General features: G+C 36.1%; 1 protein-coding gene across 5 annotated transcripts in view; it reads left to right on the forward strand.

Moving 5' to 3' along the window:
* ITFG1 (integrin alpha FG-GAP repeat containing 1) overlaps positions 1–27,519 on the forward strand; it is a 265,929-nt gene that overhangs the window by 109,213 nt on the left and 129,197 nt on the right. For all 5 annotated transcript variants that reach the window (XM_087420312.1, XM_087420314.1, XM_087420313.1 and 2 more), the window contains exon 10: positions 2,035–2,207. In XM_087420312.1, the coding sequence (XP_087276438.1) occupies positions 2,035–2,207 (173 nt within the window). The remainder of the gene's footprint in view (positions 1–2,034; positions 2,208–27,519) is intronic.

Genomic DNA, 27,519 nt, shown 5'->3' on the forward strand with positions numbered 1-27,519 from the left:
TAGATCTATTTTTTGTTGGTTTATTGATGGAAAAAGTACTATTATGATTATTTCTGGTGAAGAAAACCCATTCTTCATCCTGTAATTAAATGATCTGTTTGCATCTATGGGCTGGGAATATGGTAAAATCCTCTGTAACTATAATAAAGGGTTATGTAGAAGAACATCGTTATCTCTTTTTAAGGCTAATCTTGCTATTATTTGTGGTGTCTAGATCTATTTCATTCTCTCATGCTGACTTTTTACCTGTAGCTTGTAGGTAAACAGTTTAGAATCTGATAGTCACAGCAGAGGATTAATATGGGAATGATAGATTGTGACATTGAGAATTTTTCCATACTGATTACACCTAAAAGGAAACCATTAATATAGTAGTAGAAATAAGCAGTTTTATTTTCTATTTGGGGGTAATAAATGATAGAATAATATTGACTTTTATAGTGCTTATAGGTGGGGAAACGTCCCATTTTGTACTAAGACACCAAACAAAACAAATCTTCATACAGTCAGCATTCTAAAAACATTTAACTGTTCCACCCATAAGTTTTGTTATCTTGAACTTTTTTTAAAGTTTTTAGTCACTGAAAACATTAAGTGAAATAACACCTCATCATTGCTTCACAGGTATAAGTAAACCTAGCAATTATAGCCTGTCTTCGAGTGACAGACTACTGAAGGAATATTTTCAAATTATACGGTCATCTCTCTCTGAGAAGATAAATGTCACAATTCTTTGGTGACTGTTAAGGATGTCACACTAATGAAAAATCTTTTTACTTTTTAGACCTTAATACATTTACCTTAACAGGAATACCTTATCCTCATTAATAAACTGTCAACATCTTCAGAAATGTGTGATAACTTGGCATTTTGTGAAATTTCTTATCTTCTAAAACAAAACCAACCTTTTTTTTTCCAAAGTCAAGTGAAACATTAAAACATTTTGATGATATATAGTACTTTTTTGCTTTAAGAAAGATTGAAAAATTGATTTAAAGATGCAAACCAATTTTTTAAAACAGCCCGTTTTCTGTAAATATGTTTTTATCATTAAGCTGTTTTTTTTCTTTTTCCTTGGCAAATTATGCTTTCTTTGGAAACCTAGAAAATGTTCAGGATACCCTGTGTTCTAAACCCTTTTCAAGAAGCCATTTTTAATATGGTTTGGCTTAGAGCCGTATAAGCGAGTCCCCTGCTTATGAGAAAAAAACATCTGCAGGCATGTGTGGCCTCATGTCGTTTCAAGCCAGCTGCGTCTGCTTCTGTCTGGCATCTCCAGGTTATGTGCCAGTATCCATACTCTTAGCTCATCAGGAGCACGTCTGTAATTTTAATGGCATGATTTCCACTCTTCAGATTTTCGATTTGCATTAGGTTATTAAAAGTGAAGATTTGGGCATTCATAAGAGAAAGGGATTTCCAAAAGCTCGTTTTGAAATTAACCTATTCTCTGTTCTTTTCTTTATAATCCATATAGAAATAAAGAATTTACGAAAAATGTAGCTTCTGGCTGTTTTGGTGACTCTGAGGATGATGACTAAATTAATTGTCATGTATAGGAGGCACAGCAGGAGAACAAGGGAGACTCTGTCATGTTCTAACTTTTTTCCTAAGCTGGTCTTCCTGAAAGTACATCAGTATTAGATGATATTACAGTTTGCTTTAATTTTAAAAAATATTCATTTGAGGTTATATTTCCACTCAACACAGATTTTAAAATGGGCAGTTCAACTATAGTAACATCAGTTCAATCCTAAGATTTCTGTGATTCCATGAAAAACCTTTTAAGGTTCTATTACCAGTTCAAGGAAAGATGACTAGTGATAAATTTTAAAGGAGACTATTTTTTTTTCCACAGTGTTAGTTACCTATTTATCAAAGTAAATTATAATACCCTACCATATTGTAGAGATAAAGAACTTAAGTAAGATGATGCTTATCTTGAGGACTTTTAATGGATCGTTTGTTTTGCAAATGGTGAATTTTTTTTCTAAAATAACCGTAAAATTTAATTCTTTTCCTCTTAATCCATAGTGGGTTCCAGTCTTACAGGACTTCAGCAATAAGGGCACACTCTGGGGCTTTGTGCCATATGTGCATGAAGAATCACCAACTGAAATACCAATTCCAATTACCCTTCATATTGGAGACTACAACATGGATGGCTATCCAGATGCTCTTGCCATACTGAAGAATACATCTGGAAGGTACAAAAATACATCAAATGAGAAATATTTGTAAAATATCTTCACTTTGACACTTTGTAAATGAATAGCACCTAAATATGGTAAAGCAAGTGTTTAAAACCCAGGGTTTCTTTTTTGTTCTTTTGAGGTAGAAGAGAATTGAAGGATAGATTTCAGTGCATCTCAGTGTACATTAAATCACTAGATGAGAAATAGCCCTATGCTTGAAAAGGAGATATGTGTCTAGGAGAACTCAGCATAATATATTCTTTGAAACATAGAAGAAGAAAAAGACATAGTGTGCATTGTAATTCTTTCATACATGAATTTACTTTTGTTGAGAAAGCATTTTGTAATTTCTAACTGATTTAAAGACTGCTACATTGCTGAGAATTAGTTCAGGGTTCATGTTTCTAATTTGAAGAGTTGCTCCCTGGAGAGTTCTGCCTCCTTTTTTTCTGCAAGTTTGAAAATCAGGTAGAGATTAAGTATGCCGATGAGAATAAAATCCACAACATGTATTTCATAAAGAGAAATTTTGAAGCCATGGTTAGTTAACTTGTTTTTTTGTTTTTGTTTTCAGAAGACAGCTGTTGTTTGGGTTTCTATTTGTATTTTGTTTTATACTGAAAACCTGATTTATCATAAGTTAACCTTTAAAATCATGTTACATGAAAAACATCTCTATTAATGACATTTTATAGACACAGCAAATGATGCTAAACAAAACAACATGGTTCGAGATTGCCCATTTTACCTCTGTGCCACCACTGACTGAAAACCCTGTTGTTTCCTTGGCTGTCCCATTGCTACTCAGTGGTCCTGTGTTTAGTCATGTTCTGTATATAGTCATGTTGTCTTAATTCTCTCAATTTTGTTTTTTATTGAGAGAAAAAAGGCAAATTTAAAATAACATTGTTCCAATAGTGTACTCTTAAGCCAATAACAATTCTATTTTTAGAATATTTTTTTGTTTCATTTATAAAGTAACACTGAAAAGGTGTTTCATGTCCTAAGCCTATAGTATGGAACTGAAAAACTTTTTAAAAAGAAACTGAAGGATACGTTATAATAAAAAATATTTGAGTAACATTTATCTAATTAAACTTTTGTCCTTATGGATTTCCAATCACTATTTTTTTTTTTTTTGGCATATAAACTTTTTCTCCAGCTTTATTGAGATATAATTGACATATAACATGGTGTAAGTATAAGGTTCCAATCACTATTATTTTTTAATTAACCAGAGTTACTAGAAAAAGTAATACAAAAAAATGCAAAGCTTGAATTTATTTTTGCCTAATATTTGAGATATTGGAAATTTTATTTTATGCATATATTAGAAAGAATTTTCCTCTAAATATTCCCCGAGATATATTAATATCATAGGTAAAATTAAATCTTAATTTTAATTTAGAGCTGCTATTAGGGTTCCATATGAAAATTTGATAAACCATATTTAAATTAACATTCTAAACCTTATTAGGTCATTTTTTAAAATTCAAAGACAATATAGATTTTAATTTGCTCAGAATAAATATGTATTTGTTTAACACTGGTACTATAATCTAGAAGTTGTGTTAATTTATCGCTTTGCCAAGTACATACGGTGCATATTTCTTCCTTATTCTGAGCGTTTAACTGAGTAGCTGTGTAGAAGAGAGTGACTCCTGGTCTTTGTTCTGACTACTCCATGTCAGCTTCTTATGATACAGTCAGAATGTTAGTATAGTTAAAGAAAAGCTTTATTGTTATTAATAAATTGCAAGTCAGTGGATGAACCTATATAGCAAAACTTGAGCTTCCAGCAGACTTTTATAGGAGATCTAAGCCTAAAAGTAGCTGAAAAAAATTAAAAACAAAGGGTTTTGGCAGCAAAGTAGCAGATTCTGAGTATCAGCCATGAGAACACCCAAAACCTGTTAAATGGTAAGTAAATCAGTTGAGGTCCAAATGTGATATATTCCTTGTTAGTTGATGCCAGGAAGAAAAACGCTTTAGTTGTAAAGTGATTTTCATGCATTTTCCTTCACAATAATTTTTATAGGGTGGAATTATCTTTCTTTTATAAATAGGAAGTGGTCCCAGATAAGTCAGACAACTTGTCAAAGGTCACAGCTGCAGTCAGGACTCTTTAAGTTCACAAAATCCGAATCCTTTTTCTTTCCCTGTAAGAAAAAATTTAGGAGGAAGGAAGAGGTAGATAAGCAAAAATTAACATATTTTTGGCAGAGGTTAGAAGTGATAATTTGGGCAGATAGTAAAAGTCACTCTGACAAGAGAAAAAAGGAGCAAGCTAAAGACAAATAAAATTCAGAAGTTTTGTGATTCCTGAAGCGGAAAACATAAGTATCTGTCTGTCTGTTCCATGGCAGTCGTTCCTCACCAAAACTGCCTGCTGTCAAAGGAGATTATGTGCAAGCATGTGGTCTCTTATGTTAGTAACTCAGAAACCAGAGGTATAATCTGGGTATGTTGGTGGTACACATTCAAGCTGCCATTATGAGAGGATGGAAAATGACCAGAAGCAAATTGGGATCTGGGACCTTGTCAAGAAAGTAATTGCTGGGGACTTCTACTGAAAGTGTTAGCTAATTATCCATTCAGTATAATCTGCATTTTCATCTTCGTCCTCAGCTTTTTTATAGAGTAGTTTAGCTTCACGTTGATACCCTGCCTTACCAAGTTTACACTGTGCTCCAGATGTTCTGCTTTAGAGAGCAAGGAGATTGCCAGTGTAGGAGCCTATAGCTACTTGAACGTTTCCAGCTACTTTTGTTTTTCATTTTCGTTGTGAAATGTATCAAAGGATTTCGTCATCATTTTAAAATAAATCATCCCTCTTACCAGTTTTATATGTTATACTTCAAATGATTCACCATAATTTTTGTTTAAAATAATGTTATTCACCACCTTTTCCATGGATATAAAAATGTGACAGACTTCCTAATTTGCAACAAAAGAAAAAAACATTCCATGACTATTCTGCCTATGAATGTTTGGTGGTAGTTTGCAAAATAAATCTTGATTTGGTATGTCACATGCCATATCAGTATTTCTGTCTCTTCAAATGTTACTAGAGAGGATTGTGTGTTTCTAACATTACAACCTATATCATTTGTCTTATGACCTAAATCATTAACTAGTCTTTAGTTAATGAATAATAACTCTGGATAGGGAAGTTATCTGCATTCATAGGTTATTGAAGACAAGCGAATATTTTTGCTTATAGTATTTTATAAAATTGCAGGTAGGGGTTAGAGCAGAGTTGTTTTCATAAAATGTTTGTTTTTCAAAATTAAAAAGGGTACTGAATTCAAGAATCATAATCACAGGCCGGCCCAGCGGCATAATGGTTAAGTGTGCGCACCACTGCTGGCGGCATGGGTTTGGATCCCGGGCGTGCACCGATGCACCACTTGTCAGGCCATGCTGTGGTGGCATCCCATATAAAGTGGAGGAAGATAGGCACAGATGTTAGCCCAGGGCCAGTCTTCCTCAGCAAAAAGAGGAGGATTGGCGTGGATGTTAGCTCAGGGCTGATCTTCTTCACGAAAAAAAAAGAGTCATAATCACTTTACTGCTGGATTTAATAAAATTCATTATTTCCTCCTAAGCAAATTATTATAAAGCCTCCAGGAGTATCAATATGTGATTTCTTCAAATCAATTTTTACAATGTGGAATATCTTATGAGGCTTAAATTTACTTTCATTTTTGTACTATTTCTGATCAAATATCTTGTTCAATAGCTTTTGTCCCTCGAATGAGAGAGAATACTAAATTATCCCAATATGGTGTGGCAGAATTAAAAATGCCAGAATATGTTTTAAAATCTTGTGTGGATGATGACTCATCACCGAAGAACTCACACTGCTGTGTTGGCTAACCTTCACTCACCAACCAACTCCAACTTCAGTAGTTGGAATATGTAACAATCATATTTTTTATACAGTAAGGTTGCCTATTCTTTTGCCCTAATGAATCCCATATTAAAATCCTTAATCCCATACTAAAATGAGAAAAAAGATCCACTAATTAGTTATGAGGGAAAAAATTATGTAGTCATTGAGCTAAAACACTGACAAGCTCTGTTAATTCCAAAAGGAGATATATTAAATATTATTTACTCTATCAGCAGTTTTTAATCAATTAATAATTACTCCTATACACTAAATATATTGGCATAACATTGTATTCTTCTATAATTTTTACGTTTCCTCTGAATCTGTAGGTATAGCCCCTTCATATTTCTAATGTTGTCTTTTTTTATTTCATTCATCAGACTTTATAAAGGCTCTATTACTTCATTTCATGTCTGTGTTTTTGTTGTTATATTGTAGTTGTCCAAAGAATCACTTTTATTTTCAATAAGCTGAATTTTTTCATAAATATTTTCTGTTTTTATATTTAATTCCTTCCTGTTTTGCTTCCTTTAGGTTTATTTTTAAGTTTTGTTTTTTAGTTTATTTCATTGAATACTTAGTTAATATAATAGGTTTTTTTCTCTTTTTTTTTTTTTTTTTTTTTTTTTGCTGAGGAAGACGGCCCTGGGCTAACATCTGTGCCCATCTTCCTCCACTTTATATGGGACGCCGCCACAGCATGGCTTGCCAAGCAGTGCGTCGGTGCGCGGCCGGGATCCGAACCAGCGAACCCCGGGCCGCCGCAGCGGAGCGCGCGCACTTAACCGCTTGCGCCACCGGGCCGGCCCCCATCTTATTTTCTAATATGTGTTTTTGAGACTAAATATTTCCTGTGTACTTGGCTTTATACCACATATTTTGATAATTGGTGTTTTCATCATTCTTTTCTGTTTTTTTTTTTTTAATTTCTCTTAACCTAAGAGTTATTTAAAAAGATGTTTTGTTTTGTTTTTTTAAACAGTTTTATTTATTTATTTATTTATTTATTTATTTATTTATTTATTTTGTGAGGAAGATCAGCCCTGAGCTAGCATCCGTGCTAATCCTCCTCTTTTTGCTGAGGAAGACCGGCTCTGAGCTAACATCTATTGCCAATCCTCCTCCTTTTTTTTTTTTTTTTTTTTTTTTTGCCCCAAAGCCCCAGTAGATAGTTGTATGTCATAGTCGCACATCCTTCCAGTTGCTGTATGTGGGACCCGGCCTCAGCATGGCCGGAGAAGCGGTGCGTCGGTGTGCGCCTGGGATCCTAACCCAGGCCGCCAGCAGCGGAGCGTGCGCATTTAACCGCTAAGCCACGGGGCCGGCCCTTAAAAAGATGTTTTTAAATGTTCACATAAATATGTTTGGGGAATTGTTTTGTATCGTCGTTTTGAGGTTTGAGTCTATATTTTTATTCTTTATTCTTAAAGTTATTACATTGCAAACATAAATGTGTCTTGTGCAATACTTTTTGAAACTTGTTGAGATTTTTCTGATAGTTTAACAGATAGCTCAATGAATGGTTATTTGAAATATCATTCATGTTAATTATGTTATTTAAATCTTCTATATACCCTTATATATTTTTTATGTACTTTTAAAGGAATCCTTTACTATGAATGTATACAGTTGGCAGCTTCTCTTTTTTCATTTATATGCTTGTAACCTTGATTATTGCATAGGGTTTTATGACTTTTGTCCTCCTCACTTTTATTGATCATGAACTATCTCTATTTTTCCATTTAATGCTTTTCGCTTTGAATTCTTTTATAATAATATAATTTCTACACTGTTTCTTTTCTCAGCATTTACCAGGCATATATTTCTATCCCTTCATTTTCAACTTTTATGTGACATTTTACTATGGAAAAAATTGATTTAAGTAAAATGCAAAAATTTTAAATGTATAATTTATTGAGTTTTGATAATGTTTATACCTGTGTAACTAGTACTTCAATCAAGATATCGCCCCAGAAGATTGTCTCATGCTTCTTTTCTAGTTAATTCTCAGCTTTATAGGTAACCAGTGTTTTGATTTCTGTCAACATAGGTTGGTTTTGCCTGTTCTGGAACCCCAGAACACCGTTGAGAGTAATTAAAGAATACCTAAAAAAAATGGAGCGAGATACCATATTCATCCATCAGAATACTCAGTATTGCTAAAATTTCAGTTTCCTCCAACTTGATCTATAGATTGAATGCCGTTCCAATCAAAATCCCAGCAAGCTTCTTGTAAAAATTGATATGCTCATTCTAATATTTGTATGAGAAAAACTAGATTAGCTAGATTAAAAAATTAAAATTAAAAGCTAGGTTAGCCAAAATTATCTTGAAGAAAACAACAGAGATGGAAGACTCATGCTACCTGACTTTAAGACTTACTATGGGGCCGGCCCAGTGGCGTAGTGGTTAAGTTCGTGCACTCAGCTTTGGTGGCCCAGGGTTCATAGGTTTGAATCCTGGGTGTGGACCGATGTACCACTTATCAAGCCATGCTGTGGCGGTATCCCACGTACAAAATAGAGGAGGATGGGAACAGGTGTTACCTCAGGGCCAATCTTCCTCACACACACACAAAAAAAAGACTTATTATGAAGCTGCAGTAATCAAGACACTGTGGTATTTGCATAAGAATACATATAGAGGTCAGTGAAACAGAACAGTTGAGTCTAGAAATAGAGCTATATATATTATGGTCAACTGATTTTTTTACATATGTGCCAAGACAATTCAGTGAGGAAGGTATACAGATGGCCAATAAATACATGAAAAGACATTCGACGTTATTGGTGATTATAGAAATGCAATTAAAGCCGTGATATAATGGCTTTCATGCCCACTAGAATGGTTGCAATTAAAAAAACCAATAACACCAAATGTTGGTAAGGTTATAGAACATCTGGAACTCTCATACATTTTTTGATAGGAATATAAAATTGCACAATTATTTTGAAAAACTCTGGCAGTTTCTTATGAAGTTAAACATGTACCTTTCCTATGATCCAGCAGTTCCATTCCTAGGTACTTATGCAAGAGAAATGAAAACTTAAGTTCACAAAAAGACTTTTAAAAGAATGTTCATAGCATCTTTATTCACATTAGTACCAAACTGAAAGCAAGTCAAAGGTCTCTAACAAGAAAATAAATAAGCAAAAGACAGTGTATTTATGCAATTTAGCAATACTCGCAATTAAAAAAAAAGATAAATTACTGAAGAAGGATAGTCAGCAACATGAATGAATCTCAAAAACTTTAGGTTAAGTAAAAAAAGGAGTACGCGATGAGAATTTTTTAAAACTGAATATATGAGTCTCTGTCTCTTAATAGTAGAATATAACCCATTCAAAGCAGCATAATTTAGTGGTTAAAAGCTTTGACTGTGGAGCTTAGATTCAATTTCTGGCTCTACAGTTTATTAGCTGTGTGATCATGGCAGGTGACAACCTCTCTGTATCTCAGTTTTAATATCTACTAATGAAAATAATAATAGTACCTACCTCATGAGGTTATTGTGAGGATCAAATGAGTTAACGTATGCAAAGGACTTAAAACACTGCATGGCACAGCGTAAGTTCTGTGTGAGTGTCTACTATTATTTTAATTATTTAACAATATTATTTTGTGGTCATATATACTTTGATTTATTCTTGCCATTTTGTTTGTATTCATTGTTTTTTCTCGGTTTGTTTCCTTTTCTGCCCTCTGTTAGATCATTCAAATTTTTCTTTTTTTATAGTTTTTAAGATGGTTTGTATATTATAAATTTCATTTCTGTTGTAGTGGTTGAACTTAAATGTTTAGTACATATATTTAAACTTTATGTTTTTATTTTTTATTTTTTTTGTGAGGAGATCAGCCCTGTGCTAACATCTGCCAATCCTTCTCTTTTTTTTGCTGAGGAAGACTGGCCCTGGGCTAACATTCCACTTCCTCCACTTTATATGGGACGCCGCCACAGCATGGCTTGCCAAGCGGTGCGTCGGTGCACGCCCGGGATCCGAACCGGCGAACCCCGGGCCACCGCAGCAGAGCGCGCGCACTTAACCGCTTGCGCCACCAGGCCAGCCCCTAAACTTTATTTTTTAACGAACTACTAGAGACAAGACAATATCTAAGACAAGAATTTAGCGTATGTTCACTTCTCTCTTCCCCCACCCCAGTCACTCCCCATTCAGTGCTATCATCACCATGTTGATATCATCCAGTATTTATTTATGTGCTTATTTTTACTTTTTTTTGCTATAATTATTTATACTTGGCTACAAAGTTTACTGGTTTCTTTGGTCACTATTGAACACTGTGTCTTCCATTCTTTGATTCATGTATTATTTTTCTAGATTAATTATCAAATAATTCTATTAGGGACCATCTGCTGACTTTTTTTGATACCTGCATGTCTTAAAATTTCTTATTTTCCTCCAACTGGAATGCTAACTTGGCAGAGTATAGGCTTCTGGGTTTAAAATCATTTTATTTTGTATCCTTAAAGATACTTCACCATTAAATTCTAATACTCACTTTTGCTAGTGAAAAGTCTGATGTTGTCTGATTGTTCCTTTGCAGCTAAACTCTTTATTTTCTAAGATATAGCTTTGTGCTTTATCCATAGTGTGCTAAAATGTTACTAGATTGAGTCTAATTGTGGCTCTTACTTCTGTAAATTTCTTTTTGTTATTTATGTGTTTTTTTGAATCTCTTGAGTTTTTTCTTGTTTACTTGTTCATTTTTTCTGAAGCTTATGTTAGAACAAACAAAGGAGCTTCTGGATCTGTCTTCCTAGTCTCTCTCTCTCATCCTCTCCCTGTCTCTCTCTCTCATCCCCTCATGTTTTTTGATCTTTTTTCTTTTGTGCTGAGTTCTAGAAAAATATTTTAGTCAACTCACTATGTTGATTACAGAATTAAATAAGACAAAATTTGAGGTTTAATCACTATAAATTACTCATCACTACTGTGAAAACAACTCAGAAGATATGACTTGCTGGCAGTGGATCAGGAGCATCATTTTTATAAGCATTTTATATGTATAGGACAGCCCATCATTAGTTACAGAGAAAGAGTAGTGAATGAAATATGAGTGTGTATGCTAGTCTTTCCAGACCAACTATGTTGATAAATTTCATTACTTATACACTATTACTAAAGATAAATTCCAATAAGCATTTTCTATATAATTGATGAGTGCATTGCTAACTTTGTTTTTGCATAAAATTATGCTATTGCAAAGTAAATTAAGCTTTTTAGCTATTGAATCATCAGCATGTACAGTTAACTTTTATAAATGGAGGAGAGAGGCTGAGAAAGGAGAAAGACATTCTGGAATAATATACTTAAATCCATTTTATTTCATTTTAATCAACTTTCTTGCAAAGTTTCATGGCCTCCAAGTAACAGTGTTCCTTCAGAAGAGCAGTAACATAGAAGATTTTCAGCTTCTATTTTTGTAATTCTTACCAGCTGTATGAATTAAACTAATGGTGGTAGAAACTGGCATTATGGAATCTATTTCCGGGGATGACAGAGTGGAAAATGGGTCTCCTAATAATCCATGAATAAGACAAGACTTAGATTCAGACCTCTCTGTTATATATGTACTTGCAGTCAGATCTATGAATAAAAGAGGAAATAAAACACAAATGGGGGGGCGGTTCCCAAATTTTTGGACAGTATTTATCCCAAAAAGAATTTAAGTGAGAGTGCATTGCGAAAGATATTTCTTCCACTATGTTGTATATCACATAAGGTTAAAAGAAAAATTTATTTCTAAATGCAGTTTAGGAGAGAGAGAAAAGAGCATGGACTTTGGACTTCAGTTTAATGCCAGTGCTGCCACTTAGGAGGTGTTTCCTTCAGCAAGGTATTTAGCCTATCTATATATCTATGAATCTATAAAATAAGGGTGGTTATACCTACTCTGCAACTTTCTTGTGAGGATTGAGTGAAATACTCCCCCGTCCCCTTCCCTCTCAAGCTTACCTTATTAAGAAACCTATATGTATTTAAACAACATGATTGTTGACTTCAGTTCCAAGATATCTGTGACAGCTAGGTGACCTCTGACCACCTATAAATCTCACAGATTATTGACAGGGAAAGGACTGATGGCTATTTTATTCGTGTTAATTTTGAGCCACAACTCCTAAACCCCGTTTAAAAGCAGTTTATTTATGTGTTAGCAAATTTAAAACCTATCAATCTAAGCATATAAATAGTTTCTTCAAACCTAAGTGGTTTAGTCATATTGGAATTTTTTTATTCAAAAGACAGTGTATTTATTTGGAAAACGATAGTTTCAGAATTATCCTACAGATCAGAATATTTTAAGTAAAGGTGGACTCAATTGACAGCTTCCAAAAGAAAATGAGTAACACTAAAAGAGAAAATTAAAATATATTAGCAAAAAGTTTTTTTCTATTGATTTCAGGAAGCAACTTAAAATTTTCCAAGTCTTTCCAGATCCTCAGTTTGCAGCCTTTTCTCCCTAAGTCCGATGGATTAAATACTCCAGTGGGTCACTGTTTTCAGTGTTGTTACACATGAATTTAAAAATAATAATAATAATAATAATAGGTCTGTGGTAGCCAAATGTATCTTTTTATGTCTGTCACATTTTCTCACTTTATGAGCAAAGAGAAAGGGACAGCCATACAGAATATGTAATATATATAAAGAATACATAATGAAGATATAAATTAGCATTATTATACATTATCTTTTTATCTTTCTCACTAAATTAAGTAGAAATAGAATTTTTAAGGGCCGGGCTGTTTTTTTACAGAGGAGAGGCTTGATTCAGACTCATTGTTTTCTTCATCCCCAGTATCTCCAATATGCAAACATACCAAATAGAAACCAGATAGCAAGGCAGCATGGCACAGTGGAATGAGAATTACCTTTGATGTAAAAAGATTTGCCTTAGAATCCTGACTTTCTATCATAATTTTCTCATCTGTGAAACGAAGCAAATACTTGTGCTACGTTACAGAGAAGTTGTCAAAATAAAAAGGATAACATATGCAAGAGGAAGCTACAAAATATTTTATGAAATTAAGCCTTTATTTTATTTTATTTTTTTTAATTTTTTTTTTTTTATTTATTTTCCCCCAAAGCACCAGTAGACAGTTGTATGTCGTAGTTGCACAGCCTTCTAGTTGCTGTATGTGGGATGCGGCCTCAGCATGGCCGGAGAAGCGGTGCGTCGGTGCGCGCCCGGGATCCGAACCCGGGCCGCCAGCAGCGGAGCGCGTGCACTTAACCGCTGAGCCATGGGACCGGCCCTAAGCCTTTATTTTAATCCTTAATTTCTTGGTAACAGATTTTTACCGCTCAAAGTAAGTATTTACAGTGTTTAAATTTGCTACATTTAGAGATTATGTTATTAAGATCTTGGGTATAGTAGAATCTCTTTTAAATATACTTATTTGGCATTACATTGCTAAAAAGAAATAAGACCAAAAAGATAGGTCTTAGCTAAAGAAGGGGCCTATTCCTTGTTAAGGGAGAGATGCTTATGAGTTTTTGTAAGACAGAAAAATTCCGATTTCTCTAGCCTGATAAATATGAACACAAGTTTTGTCTCTAACACTTCTGTTAATAGAAAAAAAACTAATACAACTTCCTGAAAAGTAGGATTCTTAACGGATCAGAATAACCTATATGTTTTAACAGAGATTGCCTTTTATTTTATTTATTCTTGTGCTTCCTTTCCAATGTTCTGCACCACAGCATTACTCTTTTAATCAGAAACATAATTTTTTTTTTTTTAAAGAGTTGCTTGGGGAAACTAGACATGGTCACGTGCATGTCATTGGCTGCCTCCTCCGAGTCTGGTATCCATGTGAAAATATCTAATGAACGAGTTGAGAGTTAGGCAGTTCTGACCTTATCAAATGGCATTATCTGGTGATAAAAAATCTGGCTGATTCTGGTCAACCAATAAAATGAGACCTGTTAAACAAAATTTGAACTGGGATCTTTGAAAAATTTGTTAGAAATATGCACCAGAAGAAGATGAAATTATTCTCTAATTGATACTCTGTCAAATCATTCAATAATTCTCTATATTCTTATGATTTATCATCATCAGTCATACAAAATATTTAGCTAAAATAAATTAGATATATCAGTAGTCCCTACTAGAATTTATTTTTACTCTAGATCAAAACAGACTCACTAAAGCGTTTATAGATTTGACTTTATTTTAATATATTAATCCCCATTTTCTCCAATTTTAATCTGTTCTTTCAGTGAAAATCTGCACCAAGAATCACTTTTGCAGTCCCACTTCTAGATACGTACCCAATAGAATTAAAAACCTATGTTTATGCAAAAATATGTATACAAATGTTCATAAGCATTATTCATAAGAATCAAAAGTAGAAACAGCCCAAATGTCCATCAACAGATGAATGGATAAAGATACAGTAGAATGTTATTCATCTCAAAACAGGAATGAAGTACTGATATATAGATCAGTGGAAGTACCACATGGATGAATATTGAAAACATTATGCTAAATTAAACAAAGGCAAACACAGAAGCTACATATTATATGATTCTACCTATTTAAAATTTCCAAAATAGGCAAATGTAGTGGATACAGAAAGAAGATTAGTAGTCACCAGGAGGTAGAGGCAGGGAGGAATTAGGAATGACTGCGAATAGGTATGGGGTTTCTTTTGGGGGTGATGGAAATGTTCTAGAATTAGATAATAGTGATGATTACACACCAGAGTGAATATAGTAAAAACCACTTAATTATACACTTTAAAATGGTGAAATTTTATAACACTTGAGTTATATCCATGGATTGTGCCATGCACATTAATTTTTTTCAAAGATGTGTATCAAAAATAGTACCTTTATTTCTCTCTTGACTCTCCAAGGAACACAGAGAATAACTCTAATGAGATTAGCAGCAGAGAAAGTGGACATAGTTTACCTGCCCCCTTGTGAAATGATCTGTCAAGTGGTTGAAGACTGTAATGAAATAGCTGTTAGGGTTTTGTTTGTTTGTTTGAAGAAAAAAATTATTAGGAGAACATTTATCTATCATCTGTGTAGATGATGGCTACACTGTACATTGCAACTGAAAAAGAGATCAGAGAAATTAAAATTGAGTTTCATCTATCAGCATTAAAACATTTGTGAGTGTGAGGAAACAATACTGTTTTCTAAGGCTACTATGTAATGAACAGAGTGTCTGCTTAAATAACTTGTATATATATATATATATATATATATATATCTGTGACTAGAGAAAAGTGGTATATCTTATAGGTACTTATTTTTTGCTAGGATTTTGGAATGCTTTGGTACTACTTCATTTTTGTTTATAAATGTATAATTGTTTCATACCTTCATTGAGATATAATACACATCATAAAATTCACCCATTTAAAGTTTACAATTTATGGCTTTTGGTATATCCACAGAGTTGTGTATCTATCACCACAATCAATTGTAGAACACCATCAATTTTTATTTTCCTAAAGAGAAACCCCATACCCCTAAGCCATGACCACCCCTCAAACCCCCAAGCCACCCCCAGCCATAGACAACCACTAATCTACTTTCCGTCTCTATAGATTTGCCTATTCTGGGCATTGACGTAAATGGAGTCATATAATACATGGTCCTTTCTGGCTTCTTTCACTTAGCATAGTGTTTTTAAGGTTAACCTATGTTGTAGCATGTATCAATACTTCTTTCCTTTTATTGCCAAATAATCTTCCACAGTATGAATATATCACATTTTATTTATCCAACTTCAAGTGAAGAATGACACAATGTTGTAGAAGGATACCAGAAATGACATTGGATTATTAGTGTATTACCACCGATATAGTATCTTATAAAAACACAAATTTGAGGAGGGAGTCAAGATGGCGGCGTAGGCAGACTCTGAACTCACCTCCTCCCGTGGACACAGCCAATTTACAACTACTCGTGGAAAAATTACCCCTGAGACAGAGCTGAAAACTGGATAAGAGGAACTCCTGCAACAACGGACAATCCTAACTGGGGTGGAAGAGGCAGAGACTCCCTTCCGGAGAGGAAAAACGCCGCCTTCACAAGCCGCCAGCTTCATGGCCGCCGGGAGCAGCTCACAGGTACGCAACCTCCCTGGAGGCGCGGGGCCCTGAGCCGGGAGCGCCCCCGCTGTGGGCATTGTGTGGACCCAGCACAATCGAGACCAGCGGCATAATATCTGACTTTGCTGCTACTAAAGCATTGGGTAGCACCCCAGAAAACCCGGTTCACAAAGAAACTAAAACTGGCTCTTAAAGGGCCCAGCACAAACTCACCCGTTTCAGAAAGCATCCTAAAATCACCAGAAAGAAAGGTGCACACTGCTTTGGTGACAAGAGACTCACCTAATAGGCCCTGAGTGCATCTCGGTGAGGGGTGAGACCTCTCCAGGGACTGGGACATTGGCGGCGGCCATTGTTGTGGCCTGGTGTGAGCGTGCTGACACAGACGCCATTGGAGTTTTCCCTGAGACCTGCTAGCCCAGGGTCTGCTCCACCCGCTAGAGCACCGATTTAATCCAGCTCAGCCAGGGCAGGCAGCCCACCCTAGAGACTGGCCCCACCTAACAACAAACCCTCAGGCAACGTGTGGGCCTGCATAGATTGGTGACTGGATTTTCTTCAGCCTGGCAACTGAGCTGACTTGAGCAGGGCAGGGTGTGCACAAGGAGCGGGTGGAGAGTGTGGGGTGGTGGCGGAGTGTGGGGCTCCCGCCGTGGAGAGACTGGGTCCACTTGGGAGGTCGGGCGCTCACACGGGCAGGACTGTGTTGACTGTGTGTGTGGACCTGTGGGCGGCAGGGCTTGTCAGCTGCAGAAGACTTGTGCTTCTCAAAGACCCACATAGGAGGTTTGCCCCACCTTCCAAAGCCTGAAACAATTGGGTGCTCCTGTGCCTGAGGCCAGCCCCACCCAGCTGCAATCCTCAGAGAGCTGACAAGAGACCTAATAGGCTAGAGGTTTACAGCAATTCTAAGGCCCTGAGCCTAACAACCTGCCACGCTGGGGGCCTACTCACTTAAAAGAAATACTGCAACACAGATGTGGTATTAGAACTTGCAGCCAACTGTGCTGGGGCTCCTCACACCTGATAAAGAGACTGAAGGGCCCACAACAACTACAAGCAGCTGAGCATTACAACAGCTGGCCAGGAGCATAACTCAGCCTCCCTGGGCACCTATAGGGAGAGCTAACAGGCCACAATAGAAGCACACGTAGCCCACATAGGGGCCACCCCTGGAACATTGAGAACTGAGGGAAGCACACTGGAAGCCTCCTAAGCCATCACTTACATAAGGTCACCTATCCAAGAGCAGGAGACGTAGCTGACCTACCTAATACATAGACACAAGCACAGGGAAAGAGGCAAAATGAGGAGGCAAAAGAATACATTCCAAGTAAGGGAACAGGACAAAACCCCAGAAAAGGAACTAAGTGAAACAGAAATGAGCAACCTACCCGACAGAGAGTTCAAACTAAGAGTGTTAAGGATGCTAACTGATCTGGGGAGAAGAATAGATGAACTCAGTGAGAATGTCAACAAAGAAATGGAAGATATAAAAAGAACCAATCAGAAATGAAGAATACAATACTGGAAATGAAAAATTCATTAGAGGGACTCAAAAGCAGAGTAGAGGATACAGAAGAACGGATCTGTGAGCTGGAAGAAAGACTAGAAGAAATTACCCAAGGTGAACAGGTAAAAGAGAAAAGAATTAAAAAGAGTGAGGACAGTCTAAGGGACCTCTGGGACAACATCAAGCGCACTAACATCCGTGTTATAGGTGTCCCGGAAGGAGAAGAGCGAGACAAGGGGGCAGAGAATCTATTTCAAGAAATAATAGATGAAAACTTCCCTAACCTAAGGAAGGAAACAGACATCCAGGTACAGGAGGCACAGAGAGCCCCAAACAAGATAAACCCAAAGAGGCCCACACCAAGACACATCATAATCAAAATGTCCAGAATTAAAGATAAAGAGAGAATCCTAAAAGCCACAAGAGAATGTCAAGTTACATACAAAGGAAACCCCATAATGCTATCAGCTGACTTCTCAGCAGAAACCTTACAGGCTAGAAGAGAATGGCACGATATATTTAAAGTGCTAAAAGGAAAAAACTTACAGCCAAGAATACTCTACCCAGCAAGGTTATCGTTCAAAATGGAAGGAGAGATCAAAAATTTCCCAGACAAGCAAAAATTAAAGGAGTTTGTCACCAAGAAACCAGTGTTACAAGAAATGTTAAAGGGACTGATTTAAGGGGAAAAGAGAAGACCACAAATAGGAAAAATTATCTATTTCCACGATTAGAACGTAATGGATACAAATGCACAAAAAGAAGTTGGATATGATATCAAAAACAAAAGGAGGGAGGAGGGTAGTTAAAGAGTACAGCTTTCAGACAGAGGTCAAACTAAAGTGACCATCAATTCTGTATAGAAGAAGTAAGGAACAGAGAAGGACTACTAAAACACTGAGGAAAAAAAAAAAAAAAAATTAAAAAAAGGCAGTAAAGACAAACTTATCAATAGCTACTTTAAACGTCAATGGACTAAATGCTCCAATTAAAAGGCATAGGGTGGCTGACTGGATAAAAAAACAAGACCCATATATATGCTGCATACAAGAGACACACTTCAGACCTAAAGACACTCACAAACTGAAAGTGAAGGGATGGAAAAAGATACTCCACGCAAATGGCAATGAAAAGAAAGCAGGGGTAGCAGTACTCATATCAGACAAAATAGACTTTAAAACAAAAACTGTAAAACGAGACAAAGAAGGGCATTACATAATGATCAAGGGAACAATCCAACAAGAGGATATAACACTTGTAAATATCTACGCACCCAATGTAGGTGCACCTAAATATATAAAGCAATTATTAACAGACATAAAAACAGAAATAGACAGTAACACAATAATAGTAGGGGACTTTAACACTCCACTTACACCAACGGATAGATCATCCAAACAGAAGATCAATAAGGAAACATTGGCCTTAAACGACACACTAGAACAGATGGACCTAGTAGATATATACAGAGCATTCCATCCAAAAACCAAAGAATACACGTTCTTTTCAAATGCACATGGAACATTCTCCAGGATTGATCACATATTAGGCCACAAAACAAGTCTCCATAAATTTAAGAAGATTGAAATAATACCAACCATCTTTTCTGACCACAACGGTATGAAACTAGAAATCAACTATAGGAAGAAAATCAGAAAAGCCACAAATACATGGAGATTAAACAAAATGCTACTGAACAACGATTGGGTTAACGAAGAAATCAAAGAAGAAATCAAAAAATACCTGGAGACAAATGAAAATGAAAATACGACATGCCAGAATTTATGGGATACAGCAAAAGCGGTTCTAAGAGGGAAGTTTATAGCAATACAGGCCTATCTCAACAAACAAGAAAAATCTCAAATAAACAATCTAACAATGCACCTAAAGGAACTGGAAAAAGAAGAACGAACAAAGCCCAAAATCAGTAGAAGAAGAAGGAAATAATAAAAATCAGAGCAGAAATAAATGAAATAGAGACCAAAAACAATAGAAAAATTAATAAAACCAAGAGCTGGTTCTTTGAAAAGATAAACAAAATTGACAAACCTTTAGCTAGACTCACCAAGAAAAAAAAGAGAAGGCACAAATAAGTAAAATCAGAAATGAAAGAGGAGAGGTTACAACAGACACCTCAGAAATACAAAAGATTATAAGAGAATACTATGAAAAACTATATGCCAACCAATTCGACAATCTGGAAGAAATGGATAAATTCTTAGAATCATACAACCTTCCAAAACTGGATCAAGAAGAAGTAGAGAATTTGAATAGACCAATCACCAGTAAGGAGATCGAAACAGTAATCAAAAACCTCCCCAAAAATAAAAGTCCAGGACCAGATGGCTTCCCTGGTGAATTCTACCAAACATTCAAAGAAGAGTTAATACCTATCCTTCTCAAACTCTTCCAAACAATTGAGGAGTGGGGAAGCTCCTAACTCATTCTACAGCTGACATTACCCTGATACCAAAACCAGACAAGGACAACACAAAAAGAAAATTACAGGCCAATATCACTGATGAACATTGATGCGAAAATCCTCAACAAAATACTAGCAAATCGCATACAACAATACGTTAAAAGATTATACACCATGATCAAGTGGGATTTATTCCAGGTATGCAGGGATGGTTTAACATTCGCAAATCAATCAACGTAATACACCACATTAATAAAATGAAGAATAAAAATCACATGATCATCTCAATAGATGCAGAGAAAGCATTTGACAAGATACAGCATCCATTTATGATAAAAACTCTGAATAAAATGGGTATAGAAGGAAAGTACCTCAACATAATAAAGACCATATATGAGAAACCCACAGCTAATATCATCCTCAATGGTGAAAACCTGAAAGCTATCCCTCTAAGAACAGGAACCAGACAAGGATGCCCACTGTCACCACTCCTATTTAACATAGTATTGGAAGTCCTAGCCAGAGCAATCAGGCAAGAGAAAGAAATAAAAGGGATCCAAATTGGAAAGGAAGAAGTGAAACTGTCACTATTTGCAGATGACATGATTTTATATATAGAAAACCCTAAAGAATCCACCAGAAAACTTTTAGAAGTAATAAACGACTATGGTAAAGTTGCAGGATACAAAATCAACATACAAAAATCAGTTGCATTTCTGTACACTAACAACGAAGTAGCAGAAAGAGAAATTAAGAATACCATCCCATTTACAATTGCAACAAAAAGAATAAAATACCTAGGAATAAACTTAACCAAAGAGGTGAAAGATCTGTACACCGAAAACTATAAAACATTGCTGAAAGAAATTGAAGAGGACACAAAGAAATGGAAAGATATTCCGTGCTCTTGGATTGGAAGAATTAACATAGTTAAGATGTCCATACTTCCTAAAGCCATCTATAGATTCAATGCAATCCCTATCAAAGTTCCAACAACATTTTTCACAGAAATAGAACAAAGAATCCTAAAATTTATATGGAACAACAAAAGACCCCGAATAGCTAAAGGAATCCTGAGAAAAAGAACAAAGCTGGAGGTATCACACTCCCTGATTTCAAAATATACTACAAAGCTATAGTAACCAAAACAGCATGGTACTGGCACAAAAACAGACACAGATCAATGGAATAGAATCGAAAGCCCAGAAATAAACCCACACATCTATGGACAGCTAATCTTCGACAAAGGAGCCAAGAACATACAATGGAGAAAAGAAAGTCTCTTCAACAAATGGTGTTGGGAAAACTGGATAGCCACATGCAAAAAAATGAAAGTAGACCCTTACCTTACACCATACACAAAAATTAACTCCAAATGGATTAAAGACTTGAATGTAAGACCTGAAACTGTGAAACTTCTAGAAGAAAACATAGGCAGTACGCTCTTCCACATCAGTCTTAGCAACATCTTTTCAAACACCACATCTGACCAGGCAAGAGAAACAATAGAAAAAATAAACAAATGGGACTACATCAAACTAATAAGCTTCTGCACAGCAAAGGAAACCATCAACAAAACGAAAAGACAACCTAACAATTGGGAGAAGATATTTGCAAACCATACATCTGATAAGGGCTTAATCTCCAAAATATATAAAGAACTCATGCATCTCAACAACAAAAAAACTACCAACCCAATTAAAAAATGGGCAAAGACCTGAACAGACATTTCTCCAAAGAAGATATACAGATGGCCAACAGACACATGAAAAGATGTTCAAAATCACTAACTATCAGGGAAATGCAAATCAAAACTACAATGAGATATCACCTCACGCCTGTCAGAATGGCTATAATTAACAAGACAGGAAACAACATGTGTTGGAGAGGTTGTGGAGAGAAGGGAACTCTCATACACTGCTGGTGGGAGTGCAAACTGGTGCAGCCACTATGGAAAACAGTATGGAGATTCCTCAAAAATCAACGATAGAACTACCATATGATCCAGCTATTCCACTGTTGGGTATTTATCCAAAGAACTTGAAAACACCAATTTGCAAAGGTACATGCACCCCTGTGTTCATTGCAGCCTTATTCACGATAGCCAAGACTTGGAAGCAACCTAAGTGCCCATCAAGGGACGAATGGATAAAGAAGCTGTGGTATATATACACAATGGAATACTACTCAGCCATAAGAAACGACGAAATCCAGCCATTTGTGACAACATGGATGGACATTGAGGGTATAATGCAAAGTGAAATAAGTCAGAGGGAGAAGGTCAAATACCGTATGATTTCCTTCATTAAGTAGTAGATAATAACAACAATAAACAAACACATAGGGACAGAGATTGGATTGGTGGTTACCAGAGGGGAAGGGGGGAGGGAGGAGGGTGAAAGGGATAATTCGGTACATGTGTGTGGTGATGGGTTGTAATTAGTATTTTGGTGGTGAACATGATGTAGTCCATGCAGAAATAGAAGTACAATGATGTACACCTGAAATTTTTACAATGTTGTAAACCAATGTTACTGCAATAAACAAAAAATTTAAAAAAAAAAAAAACAACACAAATTTATTCTATTACAATTCTGGAGGAACGTTTGAAGTCATTTTCATTGGGCTAAAATCATAGTGTTTGCAATGCTGGTTCTTTCTGGAGGCTGTAGGGAAGAATCTGTTTCCTAGCCTTTTCCACCTTCTCAAGGTTGCCAGCATTCCTTGGCTCATGGCCCCTTCCTCCATTGTCAAAGCCAACAGTGTAGCATCTTTGTATTAGAGTTCTCCAGAAAAACAGAAGCAATAGGGTATATATAGATAAATATTTAGAGAGAGAGATTTATTATAAGGAATTGGCTCACATGATTATGGAGGCTAAGTCCTAAGATCTGCAGTCAGCAAGCCAAAGACCCAGGAGAATCGATGTGTAGTTCCAGTCCTAGTCTGAAGGTCTGAGAATCAGGTGAGTTGATGAAGTAAGTTCTAGTCCAAATTGCAGCAGGCTTGAGACCCGAGAAGAACCAGTGTTTCATCTGAGTTCAAAGGCCAGAAAAGACCAATGTCTTAGCTCAGCAGTCAGGCAGGAGGAGTTCCCTCTTACTCAGCCTTTTTGTTCTATTCAGGTCTTCCACTGATAGGCTGAGGCCCACCCACGTTAGGGAGGACAATCTGCTTTACACAGTCTACCAATTTGAATGTTAATCTCATCCAAAAACACCTTCACAGATACACCCAGAATAATGTTTAACCAAATATCTGGGCATACTGTGGCCCAGTCAAGTTGGCACAGAAAATTAACTATAACAATCTTTCCTCCTTTTTGACTTCTGCTTCCAACCTTAAATCTTCTCCCCTCACCCCTGCTCTCATCCTACTTACCTTTTATAAGGAACGTTGTGGTCTTCATTGGGGGGCCATTATTCAGCCTACCGTAGTCTGCCCTCTGGCATCCCAAAGATTTACCTTTATCCTGCATGCAAAATAAGTTTACTCTGTCTCAACATCCCCAAAAGTCTCAATCCATTACAGTATCGACTCAAGTCCAGAATGTCATCTATGTCTATCAGTCCTAAAGTCCCAAATCTCATCTTGTAAATTATCTAAATTAAGCACATCTAAGGCTGTCAGTATCATTGATCGTAGGGCAAAATTACTCTGTATCTGTGGATCTGTGAAACTAGAAAACAAGTTATTTGCTCCCAGAATACAATGGTGGGACAATCATGGGATAATTGTAGGCATTCCCATTCAAAAAGGGAGAAAACTAAAGGAAAAATGGAGTTACTGGTCTCAAGCAATTACAAACCCCAACCAGGCATACTGCATGAGGTTTCAAGGCCTGCATTTAATCCTCTGTGACCCTCACCTCCATCTTTGGGCCCATGGATCATCCTTGGAGTCATCCTTTTTTTTCCGTAGAGGGTACCATGTGTTTGCAGCTGAGTAGTTTTATCAGCCTGTTTCCTACCTGTAGAATTTTGAGAGCCTTCTTTCATTTAATCCTCTCTCTCTTCCTTCCTGTCCAAAGTGGCAGTGTTTCTGCAGATATAACATTCTCAAAGACCTTGTGGGTCTCCTGTGTATGTCTAAGGGAGTCTCTCCATTTGACAACATGCTTCTCCACAAATCTTTCTTGGATAAATCCATCTCCATTTTTGGCCTCTGAGGTGGTTAAAGGGATACATGAGTCACACACCTAGTCTCTTCAGAGAGCCCCATTTGTGATTGAATACTTTGATATTTTGATCCTTCCAAGACACTAACAAAATATTGTCCAGGCATGATCTTGACATTCTCTTCAGAGCACGCTTTCCTGACAGTAAATCTGTTAATTTTTGTGTCTTTTGCAACCTGCATAGGCTGAAGATTTCCCAAATTATCAAATTCTGGTTTCTTTTTTATTAACAGTTCTTCCCTCAATTTATCTCTTTATCCAATTTATCAGTTTCCTCTCATATTTTACTATAAGGAGTAAAACCAAGTTTTACCTTCAAAACTTTTCTTCAACATCTCCTCAGTTAAGCATCCACATTCATCACTTACAATTCTGCTTTCCATATAAGTGTAGGATACAAGTCAGCTAAGCTTTCTGCCACTCTATAATAAGGATTCTCTTTCCTACAGTTTCCGATATGTTTCTCATGTCTATATGAACCCTTACCAGGAGAGCTTTTAACATCCTTATTCTACCAACTATCTGTTTATGGTGATTTATATTTTCTCTATGAAGAAACAGATTTTCTTGGTAATGTTTCTCACATCCTTCTGAGCCTTCACCATCAGTCTTGAAGATCCATATTTCTACAAAAGGCAATCTGTTCAAGGCAATTTAAGACTTTTTCTGTCATATTTCTCAAAATTGTTTCAACTTCCACCAGTTACCCAGTTTCAAAGCCGCTTTCCCATTTTTAGATGTTTGTTACAGCACCACCCCACTTCTGGTACCAAAATATGTATTAGTTTCCTTTTACTACTGTAACAAATTACCACAAATTTAGTGGCCTAAAAAAATTTATTCTACAGCAGTTCTAGAGGTCAGAATTTCTATATTAGTCTTTTTAAGGCTAAAACCATGTTATTGGCAGAGCTGGTTCCTTCTGGAGGCTCAAGTGGAGAATTCATTTCTTGCCTCTTTCAGCTTCTAGAAGCTATCTCTATTCTACTGAGGCCCACATCAGCAGATCTGCTGGCCCCACATCACCGTTTTTCCCCTCTGCTTCTGTCCTCATGTCACCTTCTAGCTCTAACTTTCATCTCCTTCCTTCCTCTCATAAGGACCCTTTTGATTACGTTGAGCCCTCCCAGAAAATACAGGATAATCTCCACACTTCAAGATCCTTAAGTTGATCACTTCTGAAAAGCTCTTTTTGCCATATAAGCTAATATATTCAGAAGTCCTGGGGATTAGGATGTTGGCATCTTTGGGATGTGGGCCATTATTCTGTCTCTTACAGGTTGTGTATTGGTATATTTTTCTCAGAATAATTGCTAATATTTACTGAGCACTGATGATGTCTCCTGGTGCTTTGCTGAGTTTAAAATATGATATTTCATTTAATCCTCAGTATTATCCCAGTAAGCTGATATTATTGCCCCATTTTATAGATGAACAAACTGAGGTTGCCATGCAATGAACTGAACACAAATGACAGCATATGGGGTTTAAATACTAAATTTTCAAAACCTAGTGGAATAGCCAAAACAATCCTGAAAAAGAAGAACAAAGTTGGAGGTCTCAGACTTCGTGATTTCAAAACTTACTACAAACAATAATCATTAGAACAGTGTGGTACGGGCGTAAATACAGAACATAGAATAGAAAGCTTAGAAATAAACTCTCACATATATTGTCAAATGATTTTTTACAGTAGTGCAAGACCATTCCTTAGAGAAAGGACAGTTTTTTCAACAAATGGTATTGGGAAAACAATATCCACACGGAAAAAAATGAAATTGGCCCCCTACCTTACACTATATACAAAAACTAACTTAAAATGAAGACCTACACATAAGAGCTAAATCTATAAAACACTTAGAAGAAAACATAGGGGAAAATCTTCATGACTTTGGATTTAACAGTGATTTCTTGGCTATGACACCAAAAGCACAGGCAACAAAAGCAAAAATAGACACGTGGAACTCCATCAAAATGATAAACTTTTGTTCATGAAAGGACACTATCAACAGAGTGAAAAGCCAACCCACAGAATGGGAGAAAATATTTATAAATCATATATCTAATAAGTTAATATCCACAATATATACTCCAACAAATCAACAACAAAAAAATTTTTTAATGGACAAGAGACTTGCATAAACATTCCTCCAAAGAAGATATACAGATGGCCAGTCAGCCATGAAATGATGCCTAACATCTTGAAGCACTAGGGAAATGCAAACCAAAAACCATAATGCAATACCACTTCACACCACATAAGATTGCTGTTATTTAAAAAAAAAAAAGGGAAGGAGGGAGGGAGGAAGAGGGAGGGGAAAAAAACATTTTGGCAAGGAGATGGAGAAATTGGAACCCTTGTGCATTTCTGGTGAGAATGTGGAATGCTGCAGCTGCTGTGGAAAACAGTATGATGGTTCCTCAGAAAATTAAAAATAGAATTACCATATGATCCAGCAATCCCGCTTCTGGGAATATATCCAAGAGAATTGAAATCAAGGACTCCAACAGGTATTTGTACCCCATGCCCATTGCAGCGTTATGCACAATAGCCAAGGTTAAAGCAACCCATGTGTCCATCAGCAGATGAATGGATAACAAAATGTGGTAGATACATACAAGGGAATGTTATTCAGCCTTAAAAAGGAAGGAAATTCTGACATGTTACAATATGCATGAACCTTGAAGACATTATGCTAAATGAAATAAACCACTCACAAAAGGACAAGTACTATGTGATTCCATTTATATGAAATACCTAGAGTAGTCAGATTCAGAGATGGAAAGTAGAATGGTGGTTACTAGGAGCTGGGGGGAGAGGAAACTGGAGGGATAGTGTTTAATGAATACAGAGTTGCAGTTTTTGAAGATTATAAAGTTCTAGAGATGGATAGTGGTGATGATTGCACAACAGTGTGGATATATGTAATGCCACTGAACTATATACTTTAAAATTGTTAAAATGGTAAATTGTGTATATTTTCCACAATAAAAAACATCTAGTAGAATATTAAGAGGATTGTCTGCATCTGCAAAAATGGTGACAATATAGTGTATGTTATCTAAGAGGAAAAATTCCATTTTTCCTTACCGTAATAAACTTGAAAATACCTAAAATATTCCTTTAATCAACTAAACTAATTTATCTGTTTTCTTTTTCTTCTATCCTAATCTTTGTGTTATTTTAGTTTGTGAAGGTATTTTTTCCTCTTATGCAAATTGTT

The sequence above is a fragment of the Ceratotherium simum genome, chromosome 30 (genome assembly GCF_057802395.1).
Source record: "Ceratotherium simum simum isolate JZ-2026a chromosome 30, ASM5780239v1, whole genome shotgun sequence".
Classification (NCBI taxonomy): domain Eukaryota; kingdom Metazoa; phylum Chordata; class Mammalia; order Perissodactyla; family Rhinocerotidae; genus Ceratotherium; species Ceratotherium simum.